General features: G+C 44.7%; 1 protein-coding gene across 6 annotated transcripts in view; it reads right to left on the bottom strand.

Annotated features, from left to right (window-relative positions):
• The window catches only part of HECTD4 (HECT domain E3 ubiquitin protein ligase 4), a 541,903-nt gene that overhangs the window by 189,116 nt on the left and 334,233 nt on the right, over positions 1-18,554 (bottom strand). For all 6 annotated transcript variants that reach the window (XM_029571656.1, XM_029571654.1, XM_029571657.1 and 3 more), the window contains 3 exons: positions 18,122-18,291; positions 13,103-13,218; positions 9,989-10,092 (listed from right to left, as the gene is read on the bottom strand). In XM_029571656.1, the coding sequence (XP_029427516.1) occupies positions 9,989-10,092; positions 13,103-13,218; positions 18,122-18,291 (390 nt within the window). The remainder of the gene's footprint in view (positions 1-9,988; positions 10,093-13,102; positions 13,219-18,121; positions 18,292-18,554) is intronic.

An 18,554-nucleotide genomic window follows, 5' to 3' on the forward strand; every position in this document is an offset into this window, starting at 1 on the left:
GGAGGCCTCAGTGCCCCACTGGGTACCAAAGCTGGCCCAGGAACAGACATCAGCTGGGTCAGTAACACACTGATGAGCACATTGAGCTCCAGTAGCAGTATGAAGATGGGCGGCACCAGGTCCAGTGCTGTCGGTGCCACAGGACCAAAGCCCTGCAGTGCCCGCTCCACCACTAGCTGGACTCAGCACTCCAGCTTCTCCTCATACGCTGCCGATGCCAACACCAACCGGAAGGAAGAAGGGATGGCCAGATCTTCTTCAGACCTATGAGGTAGATTGGTGATTGGCATCAGGACCAGTGGAGACCGTCGCAGACCCCTTGCACTGATGGAGGACTGGCACTCCTCGTTGCAGGGTCGCTTCGGGGGCATCGCAGCATGAGCCAGTGCATCCTTATGCCTGGCACCGTGCATCAACGGGTGCTGTGCTTCAGCTTCCTTCAATACTTGGCCCAGTCCTTCCCTAGTGCTGAGGCTGATTGAGTTGCTTACCTGTAACAGGTGTTCTCACAGGACAGCAGGATGTCAGTCCTCACATATGGGTGACATCATCAGGATGGAGCCCAATCATGGAACACTTGTCCAAGTTTCCAGAACTTTGACTGGCACCTACTGGGCATGCCCAGCATAGCACCAACCCTGCAGCCAGCAGGGGTCCCCCCTTCAGTCTCGTCTTATAGTAAAAAGTACATGCGAAAATAAAATAAGAAAACGTAAACGAACCCAACTCCGTGGAGTGGCAGGCGGGTTTCGTGAGAACTAACATCCTGCTGTCCTGTGAGAACACCTGTTACAGGTAAGCAACTCTGCTTTCTCACTGGACAAGCAGAATGGTAGTCCTCACATATGGGTGAGTACCGAGCTGAGGATGCCCGAGGAATGCACCAAATGTACCCAAAGACGTGCAACAGGTACAAGAACTGGGGTGGAATTTGGTAGAGGGCATCCTGAACCCTAACGGGTTGGCAGAAGGATGTTGGTACTTCAGATCGCAAATAAGTTGCATAGCACAGACTGGCCGAAGAGGGAATCTTGTCTGCAAGCCTTGTCTAAACAATAATGGGTTACGAAGGTGTGGAGAGAACTCCAGGTAACAGCCTTACAGATGTCAGCAAGCGGCACCGAACGTAGGTGCGCTACTGATGTTGCCATGGCCCTGACAGCGTGTGCTTTAACACGGTCTTGAAGCAGAATGCCTGCCTGTTGGTAACAAAAGGAAATACAGTCCGCTAACCAGGAGGAGAGAGTCTGCTTACCCACAGGTTTGCCCAATTTGATGTGATCGAAGGAAACAAACAATTGAGTGGATTTCCTGTGGGCAGCTGTATGGTCTAGATAAAATGCTAGAGCATGTTTACAGTCAAGGGTATGCAGAGCCCATTCTCCTGGGTTTGAGTGGGGCCTGGGAAAAAAGGTGGGTAGTATAATGGATTGATTGATATGAAACTCCGATACTACCTTAGGCAAAAATTTAGGGTGAGTGCGGAGTACTACCCTATAATGCAGAAGTTTAGTGTAGGGCAGGTAGGTGACTAAGGCCTGTAACTCATTAACTCCGCGAGCATATGTGATTGCCAAAAGAAAAATCACCTTCCAGGTCAGATGGCGGAGATCACAGGATTGGAGAAGCTCAGACGGCGGTTTCATGAGCCGCCCCAAAACCAAGTTGAGGTCCCAGGAAGGGGTCGGAGGAGGGCACAGTGGAGGTTTAAGGTGGCGCAAGCCCTTCAAAAAGCGTGTTACAAGGGGTTGTACTGAAATAGGTACATCCCCGACACCTTTATGGAAGGCGGCTACCGCACTGACATGTACCCTGAAGGAAGAAGTTTGGAGACCTGACTCTGACAGATGCCAGAGATAGTCCAAAAACTTTGGTGTGGAACAAGTGAAGGAATCGATGGACATGGAAGTACACTATACCGTAATCCTGTTCCATTTGTAACGATAAGACTGCCTTGTGGAAGGCTTTCGTGAAGCTACTAGGACATGGGAAACTAGCTCTGAAAGATTAAGAGGTTGAAGTATTAACCTTTCAACATCCAGGCAGTCAATGAGAGGGCCTGGAGGGTGGGGTGACGAAGGCAGCCATTGTTCTGAGTGATCAGAAGCAGGTCCTTCCCCAGAGGAATGTGCCGGTGTACTGATAGGTCGTGGAGAATTGGAAACAAGACCTGGCGTGGCCAATGAGGGGCTATGAGAATCATTAGTCCCTCGTCCCTTCGCAACTTCACGAGAGTCTTTGAAATGAGTGGAAGTGGAGGGTACACATAAAGGAGACCGCTGGCCCATGAGAGGGAGAAAGCGTCTCTTGGCTGAAGGTGTTGGCTGCGAGTGAGAGAGCAGAAGTTCCCTACTTTGCGGTTGTGAATTGACGCAAAGAGGTCTATGTGAGGGTAACACCAACGTTGGAATATTGAGTCCACTACAGTGGAGTTGAGATACCACTCATGTGGTTGAAAAGTGCGACTCAGCTTGTCTGCCAACACACTGTCCACTCCCAGAAAGTAGGTGGCCCTGAGGTACATCGAGTGGGAAAGGGCTTCCGCCCATTTCTGTGCAGCTTCCTGACACATGAGGTAGGAGTCCGCTCCCCCTTGCTTGTTGATGTACCACATGGCCACCTGGTTGCCTGATTGAATCAGGATGACCTGATTGGAAAGATGATCCTGAAAAGCCCTGAGAGCATATCTGATTGAACGAACTCCAGGAAATTTATTTGGTGTTTGGCTTCCTCTGGAGACCAAATGCCCTGAGTTTGCAGGTTTGCAACATGTGCACCGCAGCCAAGGTTGGAGGCATTTTTTGGCAAGGTTATTTGAGGGTCTGGAGCCTGAAATGGAAGGCCTTGAAGCAGATTGGATTGGTTTATCCACCAAGCCAGCGATAAGCGGAGCTGGTTGGTGATGTGGACAATGGCTGAGAAGACTGAATCCACTGCAATTTTAGAGTCCACTGCATTACTCTCATGGCTAGGTGGGCCATGGGAGTGACATGCACTGAGGAGGCCATATGACCCAGTAAGATCAGAACGTGACGTGCAGTTGAGCGTTGTCGAGACTGCAGTCGATGGGCCAGAGAAGCGAGCATGAGAGCTCGATCCTTAGGTAGGAAGGCTATCGCTTTTAGAGTGTCCAAATCGGCCCCTATGAACGATAGGGTTTGAGAGGGAACTAGCCTGGATTTTGCATAAGTTTATGAGAAACCCTAGGGAGATCAGGGTATGGCACGTGAGACGTGGAGACGTCAGTGCAGATGCTGAGTAGGAGCCCTGATCAACCAATCGTCGAGATAGGGGTAGACATGGACACTTTGACTCCTGAGAAAGGCAGCTACCACTACGAGGCACTTTGTGACTCGTGGGGCAGATGCTAGGCCGAATGGTAACACTCGATATTAGAAGTGTTTCAGGTCTACTAGGAATCGCAGGAATCTGCGATGTGACGGAGTAATGGAAATGTGTGTGTAGGCGTCCTGGAGGTCTAGAGAGCAGAGCCAGTCTTCCCTTTGGAGAAGGGGAAGAAGAGAACCCAAGGTCACCATCTTGAACTTTTCTCTTTGTAGGTATTTGTTTAAGGTGCGAAGGTCCACTATTGGGCAAACACCACCTGACTTTTTTGGTATCAGGAAATACCGGGAATAGAACCCCTGCCCCCTGTTGGGAGAGGGGCACTAGTTCTATTGCTCGGAACTGGAGGAGGAGGGAGACCTCCTGCTCCAGAAGCGGTGAGTGATCAGATGTTCCCCATGTCAGCCGAGATGGGGAATCCGGTGGAACAGAGAGAAAGTTGAGGTGGTAACCTTGGGTTATTACAGTGAGTACCCACTGATCTGTGGTGACTGTATGCCATGGTTTGGAGAAGTGGCACAACCGGCCTCCGACGGGAATGGTCGGAAGTGAAGGCTGGGTACTGATCTCTAGGAAGGAGTCAGAAGCCAGACGCTGGACCTGGTTGGGGGGTTGGCTGTGACTTCTGTACTCAAGGTTGCTTGGATTGACCTTTCTGGTAAGGCATAGAAGCTCGAGCTCTGAACACCAGGGAATAGAATCTCCTTTGCCGGTAGAATTGTCTCTTGGAGTCTCTCCTAAAAGATCTTTTGGAAGAGGAAGAGAGATCAGAAGGCAGTAAGGAGAGCTGGCGCAGTCTCTTGGTGGTCCTTGAGCTGCGCCACTGCTTCTTAAGAACATAAGAAAATGCCATACTGGGTCAGACCAAGGGTCCATCAAGCCCAGCATCCTGTTTCCAACAGTGGCCAATCCAGGCCATAAGAACCTGGCAAGTACCCAAAAACTAAGTCTATTCCATGTTACCATTGCTAGTGTCAGTGGCTATTCTCTAAGTGAACTTAATAGCAGGTAATGGACTTCTCCTCCAAGAACTTATCCAATCCTTTTTTAAACACGGCTATACTAACTGCACTAACCACATCCTCTGGCAACAAATTCCAGAGTTTAATTGTGCAATGAGTAAAAAAGAACTTTCTCCGATTAGTTTCAAATGTGCCCCATGCTAACTTCATGGAGTGCCCCCTAGTCTTTCTACTATCCAAAAGAGTAAATAACCGATTCACATCTACCCGTTCTAGACCTCTCATGATTTTAAACACCTCTATCATATCCCCCCCTCAGTCGTCTCTTCTCCAAGCTGAAAAGTCCTAACCTCTTTAGTCTTTCCTCGTAGGGAAGTTGCTCCATTCCCCTTATCATTTTGGTAGCCCTTCTCTGTACTTTCTCCATCGCAATTATATCATTTTTGAGATGCGGCGACCAGAATTGTACACAGTATTCAAGGTGCGGTCTCACCATGGAGCAATACAGAGGCATTATGACATTTTCCGTTTTATTCACCATTCCCTTTCTAATAATTCCCAACATTCTGTTTGCTTTTTTGACTGCCGCTGAACCGACGATTTCAATGTGTTATCCACTATGACACCTAGATCTCTTTCTTGGGTTGTAGCACCTAATATGGAACCCAACATTCTGTAATTATAGCATGGGTTATTTTTCCCTATATGCATCACCTTGCACTTATCCACATTAAATTTCATCTGCCATTTGGATGCCCAATTTTCCAGTCTCACAAGGTCTTCCTGCAATTTATCACAATCTGCTTGTGATTTAACTACTCTGAACAATTTTGTGTCATCTGCAAATTTGATTATCTCACTCGTCGTATTTCTTTCCAGATCATTTATAAATATATTGAAAAGTAAGGGTCCCAATACAGATCCCTGAGGCACTCCACTGTCCACTCCTTTCCACTGAGAAAATTGTCCATTTAATCCTATTCTCTGTTTATTGTCTTTTAGCCAGTTTGCAATCCATGAAAGGACATCGCCACCTATCCCATGACTTTTTACTTTTCCTAGAAGCCTCTCATGAGGAACTTTGTCAAACGCCTTCTGAAAATCCAAGTATACTATATCTACCGGTTCACCTTTATCCACATGTTTATTAACGCCTTCAAAAAAGTGAAGCAGATTTGTGAGGCAAGACTTGCCTGGGTAAAGTCATGCTGACTTTGTTCCATTAAACCATGTCTTTCTAAATGTTCTATGATTTTGATGTTTAGAACACTTTCCACTATTTTTCCTGGCACTGAAGTCAGGCTAACCGGTCTGTAGTTTCCCGGATCACCCCTGGAGCCCTTTTTAAATATTGGGGTTACATTTGCTATCCTCCAGTCTTCAGGTACAATGGATGATTTTAATGATAAGTTACAAATTTTTACGAAAAGGTCTGAAATTTCATTTTTTAGTTCCTTCAGAACTCTGGGGTGTATACCATCCGGTCCGGGTGATTTACTACTCTTCAGTTTGTCAATCAGGCCTACCACATCTTCTAGGTTCACCGTGATTTGATTCAGTCCATCTGAATCTTTACCCATGAAAACCTTCTCCATTACGGGTACCTCCCCAACATCCTCTTCAGTAAACACCGAAGCAAAGAAATCATTTAATCTTTCCGCGATGGCCTTATCTTCTCTAAGTGCCCCTTTAACCCCTCGATCATCTAACGGTCCAACTGACTCCCTCACAGGCTTTCTGCTTCGGATATATTTTAAAAAGTTTTACTGTGAGTTTTTGCCTCTACAGCCAACTTCTTTTCAAATTCTCTCTTAGCCTGTCTTATCAATGTTTTACATTTAACTTGCCAATGTTTATGCTTTATCCTATTTTCTTCTGTTGGATCCTTCTTCCAATTTTTGAATGAAGATCGTTTGGCTAAAATAGCTTCTTTCACCTCCCCTTTTAACCATGCTGGTAATCGTTTTGCCTTCTTTCCACCTTTCTTAATGTGTGGAATACATCTGGACTGTGCTTCTAGAATGGTATTTTTAACAATGACCACGCCTCTTGGACATTTTTTACTTTTGTAGCTGCTCCTTTCAGTTTTTTTCTAACAATTTTGCTCATTTTATCAAAGTTTCCCTTTTGAAAGTTTAGCATGAGAGCTGTGGATTTGCACACTGTTCCTCTTCCAGTCATTAAATCAAATTTGATCATATTATGATCGCTATTGCCAAGCGGCCCCACCACCGTTACGTCTCTCACCAAGTACTGTGCTCCACTGAGAATTAGATCTAAAATTGCTCCTTCTCTCGTCGGTTCCTGAACCAATTGCTCCATAAAGCTATCATTTATTCCATCCAGGAACGTTATCTCTCTAGCATGACCCGATGATACATTTACCCAGTCAATAATGGGGTAATTGAAGTCTCCCATTATTACTGCACTACCAATTTGGTTAGCTTCCCTAATTTCTCTTAGCATTTCACTGTCCGTCTCACCATCTTGACCAGGTGGACGGTAGTATACCCTTATCACTATAGTGTTCCCTGACACACAATGGATTTCTACCCATAAAGATTCAATTTTGTATTTAGTCTTTTGTATTTTGTATTTCTCCAAAAAGATTATCCCCAGCACAGGGCAAGTCAGCTAACCTGTCCTGTACTTCTGGTCTGAGGTCTGAAGACTTTAGCCAGGCCCATCTTCTTGCACTAATTCCTGCCGCCGAAACTCTGGAGGAGCTGTCGAAGATGTCATATGCCGACTGCACTTCATGTTTGCCAGCATCTAGATCCTTTTGTGCTAGGGCATGAAGTTGGTCCTGGAATTGCAGAGGTAAGGCTTCAGCAAATTCCTGAATCTTCGTAAACAGGGCCCTATTGAACTGGGTCATGTATAATTGATAGGAAGCAATGCGAGAGATGAGCATTGACCCATGAAATACTCGCCTTCCAAATGCATCCAGAAATTTCTGTTCCTTTCCTGGGGGAATGGAAGAGTGAGGTTTGGAGTGTTGTGCCCTCTTCTGGGCTGACTCCACAACTACTGAATGATGGTCTAGTTGAGCTCTCTGGAAGCCAGGGGCTGGCTGAACTAGATAGGTGGCATCATCTTACGGTTGACAGGTGCCACAGAGCCAGGGTGCTCCCAATTTCTCTTTAAAAGGTTCAAGAGGATGTCTTGAATAGGGATAGACATGATTTCCTTAGGAGCATCGAGAAATTGGAGAAGTTCTAACATCTGATGCCTAGAGTCCTCTTCAGTCTGAAGCTGGAATGGAACTGTTTCAGACATTTCTTTTACAAAGTTGATAAAGAGTCCTCTGGAGGAGAGCGCTTCCTTTCATCAGGAGGAGAGGGCTGTGAAGGCAGATCATCTGTATCCTGGGACGAATCATCGGTCCAGGGATTGTATGGCTCATCAACAGCTCCCACATGTTCATCAGAAGGGAGTAACGGTGTTATTCCGGAAGGTCCGGGCCTAGGCATCGATGGCCTTGAAGATGGAATCAAAGGCATCGAGAGTGGCATTGGAGGTATCGATTGAATCAGTGACATCGATGGAATCGGTGGTAGCACTCCGGAGGGCGGAATGGTGTTTCTTCTTCTTCTTCCGATGACAAGGGTATCGTGAGGAAGGAACTGGGACCATCGGTTCCCTCGGATGCACCGGTGGAAGGGCATCGATTAACTTATCCATTCTTGCCAATAGTGGTGCAAGCGCCATAGGTATCGGATCGGTGGCTGGAGCAGGAACTGGCATAGATGGAGGTTTGAACCCCTGGAGTGCTTTACCGATGGCCTCTTGGATCATCTGATCCAATTCCTCACGGAAACCTGGGGCATGGATACCCGGTTCCGGAGTAGGAGGCAGCACTGGCGCAGCTGGAGGGTCCACCGGTGAAGGTGGAATCGTGGATCCCGGCACCTGTCCAGGTGGGGAACGCCTCGGTGACCCAGAGACAGAAGAGGATGAAGCCTTTTCTGTCGGGACTTCTTTGTCGGTGGCTCAGACGATGTTGATGCCGAGGGCTTGCCTCTATCGGTGGCCTGAGCTTTCCGATGGCGGTGTTGATGTTTTTCTCGATGTTCTCCTTGGTCTTTCTCCTGAGGAGGAACAGAGGGGGTCGACACCCGCGGAGTCTTCGAAACTGGTCGGGCAGCAGCGGTTTCCCAGTGCTGGCACAAAGTAGACGGCACTTGTTCAGACGACGTTGAAGCTATCGATGGAGTCGGGGTTTTTGGCTGAAAGAGAAGTCCCATCTTCTCCAGTTGAGCCTTGCGAACCTTTGGTGTCATTTGGGCATATTTGGTGCAAATAAGGACATCATGGTCGGACCCTAAACACATAACACAGACCGTGTGAGGGTCAGTGATGGACATTGTTTGAGTGCAGTCAGGGCACTGACGGAAACCCGACGCCATGGCCTCGACAAAATTTAGCCGCGGTGCAGACAATGGCCAGTAGGCTGCGAGGGAAAAACTCGACGGGAATCGACCGCAAGCAGGTATAAAACTTACCATTCGACCACGGAGCAAAGATATCGATAAGTGGAACCCTGTGGGGTAAAATTTTTTGAAAGTTTTTGATGAAGTTCTGTGAGGAAATATTCCTGTCAGGAATCTCTGAAGAGCTCCTCAACCTGCGTGGCTACTGCTGCGCGGAAAAAAGAAGACTGATGGGGGACCCCTGTTGGCTGCAGGGTTGGTGCTATGCTGGGCATGCCCAGTAGGTGCCAGTCAAAGTTCTGGAAGCTTTGACAAAAGTGTTCCGTGATTGGGCTCCATCCTGATGATGTCACCCATATGTGAGGACTACCATCCTGCTTGTCCTGTGAGAAAATGAGGAACCCAACGTCCTTGGCCTGGAGGAGATTACCAGTGGTTGGCCTCCAGTTTCCCTATTCGCCGATGGCACCAACAGAACAAACGATCTCGCCGATGTTGATGGCTTGGTGTCCATTGGTGCAGCTCCTTGGTCCTTTGATGCTGATGCCGCCAACTCGGACTTCTTCAACCCTAAGAGCTGTTCCATCTTGTCGAGTCGAGGCCAACGTCCCTTCAGTGTCATCTGGGCACATAAGCGGCAAGCCCGGATGTCATGCGATGTCCCCACGCAGAGGACACATCTCATGCAGATCAGTGATGGACATGGTCCTCAGGCACTGAGTGCATCACTGAAAACCGGATGTGGCTATGTTAGACAAAACACAAGGGGCACAAATCGAAAACGATGGTGGTAGGCGTCTATGGCTGGCGGGTACCGAGGCACCACTGCCACAGGGAATTGATCATGAAAGCCAACTTACCAGAATCTCCGAAAACCCTGACTAGAATCACTTCAGGAAGGCACCGAGAGGGACCTGGGAATGGACTAACACGGAAAACCCCACAAAGAAGAAAGTTTTCCACAAGGTCAAAAGCAGCCAAAAGTGAGCTCACTCACACCACGAGGCTTTCAGCTCTGTGGAAAGACAGAGACTGGAGAGGGTCACTGCATGGTATTGGGCATGCCAGTGTGCCTAGTCAAAATTCTAGAAACTTTGACAAGTTTTCCACATCGGGGCTCCATCTGAAGATGTCACATGTGTGAAGTACACTATCCTGCTTGTCCTCGGAGAAGCTATTTTCCCTTCCTCACCACTCCCACGATGTGCACAAAGTCAACCAAGTCCTGCTGGCTGACTAGACATTTACCTGTCTTCGGTCTGTTTGCAGTGGAGGGGGTGGTGGCCGAGCACAATCTCGATATAGCATCCTTAGTTTTTCACACTGCACTTCCACAACCAAGTGTCGCTCACCTGCAATGTTACAAAAGACAATGCTTAATACCTTCATTTCATGTTAAAGCAAAAGGTAGCTACACTGAACTGCTTTCGTGAGGTGCATTGCATATTTGATAGTGTTACAAACCCACTGGCGCTAAAATACATAAAAATAAGCTATTTGTATGTTGGGCTCCTGTTGCTGTAGAGCTCTGAGAGAGCAATTCTGGTAACACTGCCTTCTGCAATAGGTACCACCAAGAAGCACCACCAAGTAGGATATTCTTGGTAGTAGGCAAATAACTTTTTAAAATTATGTTTTCTTAATAAGGGTGCAGAATGCTATAAAATGACACCATACATACACAGGGATGATTTTCAACAGTCATCTTTAGAAAGCCTATGTACCAACCTGACTAAGCCAAGAGAAGGACTAGAAGCCAGCCAGAAGCAGAAAAATCAGGAAAGCGATCAAGAAAGGGAATAGTTTTAAAAGTGAAAGTGAATTTTTACTTCCAATGTGCTATAACTATGACTCAGGATTTCAACAAAATCAACTTGAAATGCCATTTGAAGGTCAATATTCAAAAATAGTTTATTTGGCTAACTGTTGAAGTTATGCCAGATAAACCCAAAGATTTGAATTTTATACCTGATGTAGCAGCTAAATTTTAACTGGGGTGGTTATTATGTACTTAAAATTTAGCTGGATCAGATAGAAAGTGCTCAATATTGAAAGCTGGCTGTTTAAGTAACTTAGCCAGATATAACTTATCTGGCTAAGTTACGAGGTATGTTCAGCAGTATGGCTAAGCTGCTGAATATACCCGTGTATATTCGTGCTTAGCCGTATAAGTTATAACCTGCTATGGAGCAGCTCTAACTTAACCGCATAACTTATGTGACTAAGTTATATGACTAACTCATTCCTCTCCAATCTACCACTACACACCCACAAGTTATGCAGCTAACTTTTAAGCCACATAAGTGACTTGTGCAGTTAAGTGGCAGATGTTGAACATAGGCGCATATTCAGCAGCTGCTACTTAGCCACATAAGGTCCACTGATCTGGCTAAATAGTGCTGAACGCGCTTTAAATATTGACCTCACAGTGAGAGAATGTTTCAAAGGAGTGGTTTAAGTTTATCTGGCTAGTCAAAACATTTCTGACCTAAAATTGGCTGAACAGTTTAAAATCCAAAATTAGTTGAACAACAAAAATCCAAACGCCCAAAAAATATCTAGCAGCTGATCCCTCCTGCCCCTCCCTCCCCAATATGATTAAAAAATATTGTATTGCCAAGCAGACCCCACTCCACCCAAAATATGCAAAATTTGTAGCATGGCTGTAATGGAATTACTTAGCCTGTCAGACAACTCTGGCTAGGATTGTATTTAGAAGATAGGCCTTTTTGGACTCAGAGTTTTCACTGACACACATCATGTGACTATAACAAGTGTGAGAACAAAAGAAGTAAACACCATAGGTGCAAAATCACAAGAGAAAGCCAGTATGTTTTTGGAAAACTGCATGTGTTTCTCAAAATACTATTTCAGATGCACAGATGAAAAGGGAGAGGGAGATGGAAAAGGGACAGTGAGAGAAGGAACTCAGCCTGCCCTAATAACTGTAATAAAGTATTTGTACTACATTATCATTGCAACTATTGCCTTTGCTATATCTCTGTATTCTGCCTTGTTTTCTGGAATATAACTTAGCCTTAATAATAAACAAACAGTTATCCTGGTATTTATGGTGTGCTGACTCAGAGTGTGAGTGGGTGAATGTGAGAGTATGGTTTGTGTTTTCTAAGTAGTAAATCATGTTAGGAAGGAAGCCTGCAGGATTACTGCTTTGAGCCTTGAAGTTTTAGATCTCACCAGGGAAGCTGCCTAGGGGATACTGGCTCTTTGTGTCTTTATGTTTTACCACGCCCATATAGCCAACCTATAATAGCCAAGCCAAATCTCCCTCCTAATCTTTCATATAATTTAAAATTCTGCAAGCTGTCAGTAAAGAACCAATCATTATTCAAGTGCAGAGAATAAATTAATATTAAGTGCTGGTAGCTGTCAGAGCTATCGGCACTTGGTATTCAGCAGGTAACAGCATCTCCTGCTTCTAATCTGCTTTCAGGTCAACTTGGGGCTTCAGGGATAGGGTGAGAGGTTCGAAAATAAGGATTTTTGGCAAAATGTTTTTAAAATGTACAGGCTGGGGAGGAGGGAGAATCGGCACCATTTGCAGGACATTTTTTAATTATACTATATATTTTTTATATTTAAATTATGGCAGGCAAACTGGCATCTACATACTGAGGTTTATATATATTGAGGGTCGGGATGAGTCTGCTTGGCTGTGCAACATTTTTCATTCATATTTGGAGGAGGGGCCCAAAAATCTGCTATAATTTGGCTGCTAATGTTTTTATGAATATTCAGTAAGTAGCAAAGTTCCACTGAATATACTCCAGGGCTTCACAAACCTGTCCTGGGGACCCCACAGCCAGTTGGGTTTTCAAGATCTCCACAATGACTATGCATGAGATAAATTAGCATATCATGGAGACTCAGCATATACAAATTTACCTCATGCATATTCAATGTGGAGATCCTGAAAACCCGAATGGCTGTGGAATCCCCAGGACAGGTTTGGGAAGCCGTGGAATATATTCAGCGAACTTTTACCTGGATTAAGTGCTGCTGAATATTCAGCTGAAGTTATCCAGGCAATTTTATCCAAATAACTTCTCTGCTTGTTGGCTTACTGGATATTGACTTGCTGATGGTTCATGTCATTGTTGGGACTTCCAGGTGAAAACAAAATAAACTACAGAGAGATCAAGCTAAGCCTCCAATATCATCTGATTTCATTTTATATACACAACTAATTGTTGATGATTCATCAACTCAGTATGCTAATTGCCTTAAAAATGCTATATCTATGTGAACACACAATGGCAGATTTTGCATGTACATGTGTTGAATTCCTGTGGCAGTTCTATATATTAATTACAATAGTTTGTACATAAATTAATTACTTACCAGGGCTACACTCTTGGGCTACCAGATTAAGAACTTCAACAGCTGCTGGGCACTGTTGTATGAATTCTTCACAGAATAAACTATCTTCTAAAAGTTGAGCCATGACGAGGCATGCTCTGGTAAGAATATAAATACAGCTTATATTTATTTTAAAAAAAATTATAAATTGCTTTCCAGATCTTATAATAAGATCTTCCACAGCGATGTACACCAAATAGAAATCCAAAATAAAACAAAAACATTACAAAAATAACATTATAAAACAATTCCAAAAGCAAAATATACATTCTTGCTGCTGCTCCTAAAAAGAATTGTAGATTATAACTAATAAATTAAATATTGTTCTTGCTTGTAATCAATTCAAGAAATACGTATGCTTCTCAAATTCACTAGATATTTTAGAGAGAGCAAAAATGAGGCTTTAAAAGACCAATACAGTGTTTATGCACACACATTATTAAAAAAATCAGCTAGTAAGGAGAACTACAAAAAAAAAAAAAAAAAAGGTCACACTTTTGCCCTATTTACAGAGCTCGTTCTAATGAAAAATTACTACTTACCTGATAATTTCCTTTTCTTTAGACCAGATGGATGAATCCAGAACAAGTGGGTTATGCACGCTACCAGCACATGGCGACAGAGCAAAGCGGACATCATAATATATATATATATATCCCTGCAGTGAAATCAGCCTGCCAGTATTCTCTTCAAAAGTCACTTCAGCACTCAGCCAGCACGAAACACTGAGCTCAGACAAAGATTGTATTAACACTAGACTAGGAACTGGATTAACACTTACCAGTTACCCCTGGAACAAGGAGCCATGTAGGAGGATCATAGCACAATCATTTGGCAGCCAAGGGCGGGAAGCTGAATCCACCTGTCTAGTTAAGTAGTAATTTCTATCTAGGCAAGTAGTAATTTTTCATCACCTAGACAGATGGATTCAGGACCAATGGGTTGTACCCAAGCTACTCCCAAATAGGGCGGAAGACAACAATCTAACCTCTGCCCATGACACTGCCTGAGTCCTAGTGGAATGAGCCCTAACTTGAGTAGACAGCGGCTTTTCAGCAGCTACATATACAGCCATGACTACCTTCTTAATCCAGCGAGCTATTGTAGCCCATGAAGCCAGCTTGCCCTGTTTTCTTCCACCATGGAGAATAAATAGGCGAGCCGACTTCCTGAGAGTTCTAGAAACCTCAAGATATGTCCCTTAACATCCAAGGGTGGCAACAGGCAATATTTCTCTGCATCTCTCTGCCTATCCAGAGATGGCAGGGAAATGGACTGATTCAAGGGAATTCAGACAACACCGTTGGCAAAAAAGGAAGGAACAGTATGCCGCTGACAGAACAGATCCCAGCAAGACAAAGCCTGCAGCTCGTATATTCTACACATTGAACAACTGCCACAAGAACACAGTTTTCAAGGTCAGTAACCACAAGGAAAGGTTACTCATTGGTTGAAATGTAGGGCCTGCTAAGAAATCTAAAACCAGATTAAGACTCCACAAGGGCATTGTTTCACTCCTTTCAAGAAATGGGCCACATCTGGATGAGCAGACAAGGATTCACCATTCACCTGACCCTTGAAACAGGCAAAAGCCACTACCTGTACCGTTAAGGAATTAAAGACCAACCCATTATTCAATCCATCCTGCAAAAATTCCAAAATGAGCAGGATCTTAACCGAACGAGGAAGAACCCCTTGATTTTCTTTTTTTTTTAAATTCTTTATTTATGAGTTTTTTCAAAAATATATTACAAGGAACAAACCTTGCGTGGAAATACAGAAAAAGTTATCAAGGAAATTTACATACATTCCCTTATGTATATAATAGAAAGAAAAAACATAACATTCTCAGATGTTTTTCATTGGAAATTGAAGAGGGAGGAGATAGGGAAAAATCAGAGAGGTGCTCAAGAAAATAATAAGTTACTAAATTCAGGCTTGTAACTCTCTATCATATTGCCGCCGATTAACACAAACTTATTCCCCCCCATCCAGAAAATGTCTCAACTGTTCAGGCAGAAAAAAAGATAATTAAATTACCAGCTGATTTCACAAAACATTTACAAGGAAATTGAAGAAGGAAACTCGCTCCCTTAGCCAAAACCTCAGGGCACATAGCTATAAACATTTTCCTACGCTGTTGAGTGGGCCGTGAGAGGTCTGGATAGACCCTCACTACTCCTCCCATAAATGCATTATTTATATTTTGGAAATATGCTTTCATCAGCTGTCCTTTCTCTGCTTCTGTGAAAAACTGGACAAAAAGAATTGCCCTTTCTGTGACTTCCATATTAGAGTTTTCCAAATACTGTGTTAAATTATTGAAATCATCCCTATTTTCTCCAGAGGTAATCCGTAAACTATTCCTTCGAGGTGTTAGAAAGAATAATTTCTTTACAGAAAGCACATTTTCTATATCAATCTTGAGGGATTCAGTTACAAAACGTTTGAAAGTCACTAGGGCTGGTTCTCCCAAAACCTTTGGAAAATTGACCAATCTAACATTTAAATACCGAAGATAATTTTCTTCAGACTCTAGTCTTGTCTGTGATATAATACAATCCTTCATAATGGATGAATTGAGAGACTGAGTCTGATTTAATTTCACAGTCAAGTCCTGTATGCTGTTAGAATGGTCTTGAATTTTCTGAGAATGTTCTTTTTCCTCGGTATCCAATTTATTCTCAAATTTACCCAACTGTTGGGACTGAATCTTCAGGGTATGGGCCATTACAGCCATTAGATCCCATATGGCTTCTAGTGTAATTTCCGCTGGTTTCACAAACTCCAAGGGGTCAAGCGTGTTTTCTCCTACCTCCTCCTGTGATCTCTCTCTTGTTGTCTCCAGGGGTTCATTTCCTGCACCATCCGAACTCCTCGCAGGAATTTCCTGAGCCTCAGACAGGGGTGGTAGGGAAGCCCCAACTCTCGCCTGATCAATGGACCCTCCATGCTGATCTCTTCCGGCTAACGTTGCGTCGGGGAGTACAGCTCCGTCAATAATGCGGAGGGGAGAGCTGCACAGTGGACCTCGGGGTTCTGGTGGGCTCAAGGTGATTTTGCCTGGCGAGAGAGATGCTTCTCTCGGTTCTCCCGCAGCGGCGCTCGTGGTCTCCACCAATGGAGAGATGGTTGCGAAGTCGGTGATATACCGCTGTCCCACCGGGCCGGGTGAGTCTGGGGGGTAGACCCTCACCTTGCCCTTCCGCTTATGGGGCATTTCGAAGGGAATATCCTTTATTCAAACTTAAAAGATTTCAAGGAAAAATAGTGGGTGGCGGAGCAGTACGACTCAGCGTCCTCAAGCCGCGGCCATCTTGACTCCTCCCTCAACCCCTTGATCTTCTCACCAAGCCTCAAACACTTGCCAAACCCACACAAAGGCTAAGGAAGCGGAGATCCAATTGGGGGGGGGGGGGTGTGGTGTCTCAAAACCAGGTGAACCTCTGTCACATCCCACGCCAGTCTCATTATCTCTATTTTAGGGAAGGGCCGGGCCCAGCAAAAAATGCCAGAGAACTCCCCCCGAGCCTCCAGGCAGCACTGACACAATTTAAAGGGTACACCAGGGTGCAATGCCCTAATATGGCAAGCAGCACACACTGTAAGGCACCCAGGCTTCTTTATTATTGGCACCATGATATGCATCCACGATCAACAAGATCCACTGCATCTGAAAACAGAGCATCGAACTGTGCATCCATCTAAAATAAGGATGCCCAAGAAAAAGGAACTTCTATCTCTGGACGCCCAAAAATTGGATGCCCAAGTATGCGGTCCCGAAGTGGACGACCTACCAGGATGCGCAGGCGCGAACAGACTACAGGCCCAGATGTGTGGCAGATATGCAAAATAAAACACGCGAACCCTGCTGCAGCCTTCCATGCAGTGCCACAGAAAAGCCTGAGATCGGGGCCTAGCCTAAAAAGGCCGCTCAACCTGCCAGACTGCTGCAATCCCCAAGCTCTCCACAAAGGTGGGAAATAAGTTGGATCGGCGCACCTAGGCTTTGGAGACCAGAAGAAGAGAGGAGAGGAGTCCTTAAGCTCTCTACCCTCTTACTCACTAAGAACACCTTTCCTGAGATCAGTCTGTCCCATCTGAGAACAGCTCCAGCTGCGGGGGGAGAGGGCTACTGCCTTCATCACCATCCATGCATTGCTTTCTGCAACTGCAAGCCTTTCAGCTGGATCTCCCATCAGTTAAGCCCATGCTGGGAGCCGGCTACCGGACCAAGGCACTCAACTGCTAGCCTTTCATCTGGAACTCTCATCAGCTAAGTCCACACCAGGAACCAGCTGCCAGACCAAGGCACTCGACTGGGGGAGGGATCGAATGGATATCACCCCAGGAAAAACTCAACTGAAGGAAGGACCTTTTGGTATCACCTCAGGAGAGCGGTGCGTATAGTTAATCTTCTTTCTCCTTTTTTTTTTTTTTTTTTAAAGCAATCCCCTAGTAGGGAGATGCGCATCCACCATTTGCTGGGGACGGCGAGTACTGGCTGCCTATTGTCACTGTAGGGATATATATACTGTGATGTCAGCTTTCCTCTTTCTCTGTCTGCTGGTAAAAGGCGCATAACGCACTGGTTCTGGATTCATCTGTCTGGATGCTTAAAAAAAACCAAAACAATTCTAGACCAGATGTCTCAAACTCTTGTCCTTGAGGGTTGCAAACCAGTTGGGTTTTCAGGATCTCTCTAATGAAAATGCATAAGATTAATTTGCATGCACACTACCTGAAATGTATGCAGATCAATCTCATGTATGTTCATGAGGGATAGCCTGATAATCCAACTAGTCTGTGATCCTCAAGAACCAAAGTTTGAGACCGCTGTTCTAGACTGAAGAAATATGCCAACTGCACATTAAAACTGCCAGTTTCTTAATATGCTTTTGCCAAATGGTATTTCCTATACCATACTGTTTCTGTAATATATGATACTCGTATTTTCATAGACCCCTTTTTCCCTAAAAAAAAAAATTAAAAAAATCTTACCTTGTTCTGATCTCTGCAAGGAGTCGAACCACTGCCATTACTGATGTTGAGCCATCTCCTGTTGCAGGAAGTGAGGTATGAATAGACAGACTTCCCTCCTGAGGAAGCAACATGGACTGGACTGCCTGCACTACCTTCTCAGTAATGGACAGCTTATGAAGAGGCAATGCCTGAGCAAAGTGGTGGGGCCATGGTAAAAATTTAAATTCAAGTAGTTAGTTGAAAAGAAAATATGGGTGTTTTATTACCTGGTGTTAATTTTTACTTTGTACTATAAAATTAAAACAGTACACAGGCACACAAAATTGCAAACAAACCAAAAAAATAATAAAATCAATCCAACATGCTATGGAAACATTCTTAAGTGCCATGGTATGAGATTTTGCATTATTTGAATGTAAACGTTCATGCAAACATCCCTCTGCAATGAAAT

This window comes from Rhinatrema bivittatum, chromosome 11 (genome assembly GCF_901001135.1).
Source record: "Rhinatrema bivittatum chromosome 11, aRhiBiv1.1, whole genome shotgun sequence".
In the NCBI taxonomy this organism is placed as follows: Eukaryota; Metazoa; Chordata; class Amphibia; order Gymnophiona; family Rhinatrematidae; genus Rhinatrema; species Rhinatrema bivittatum.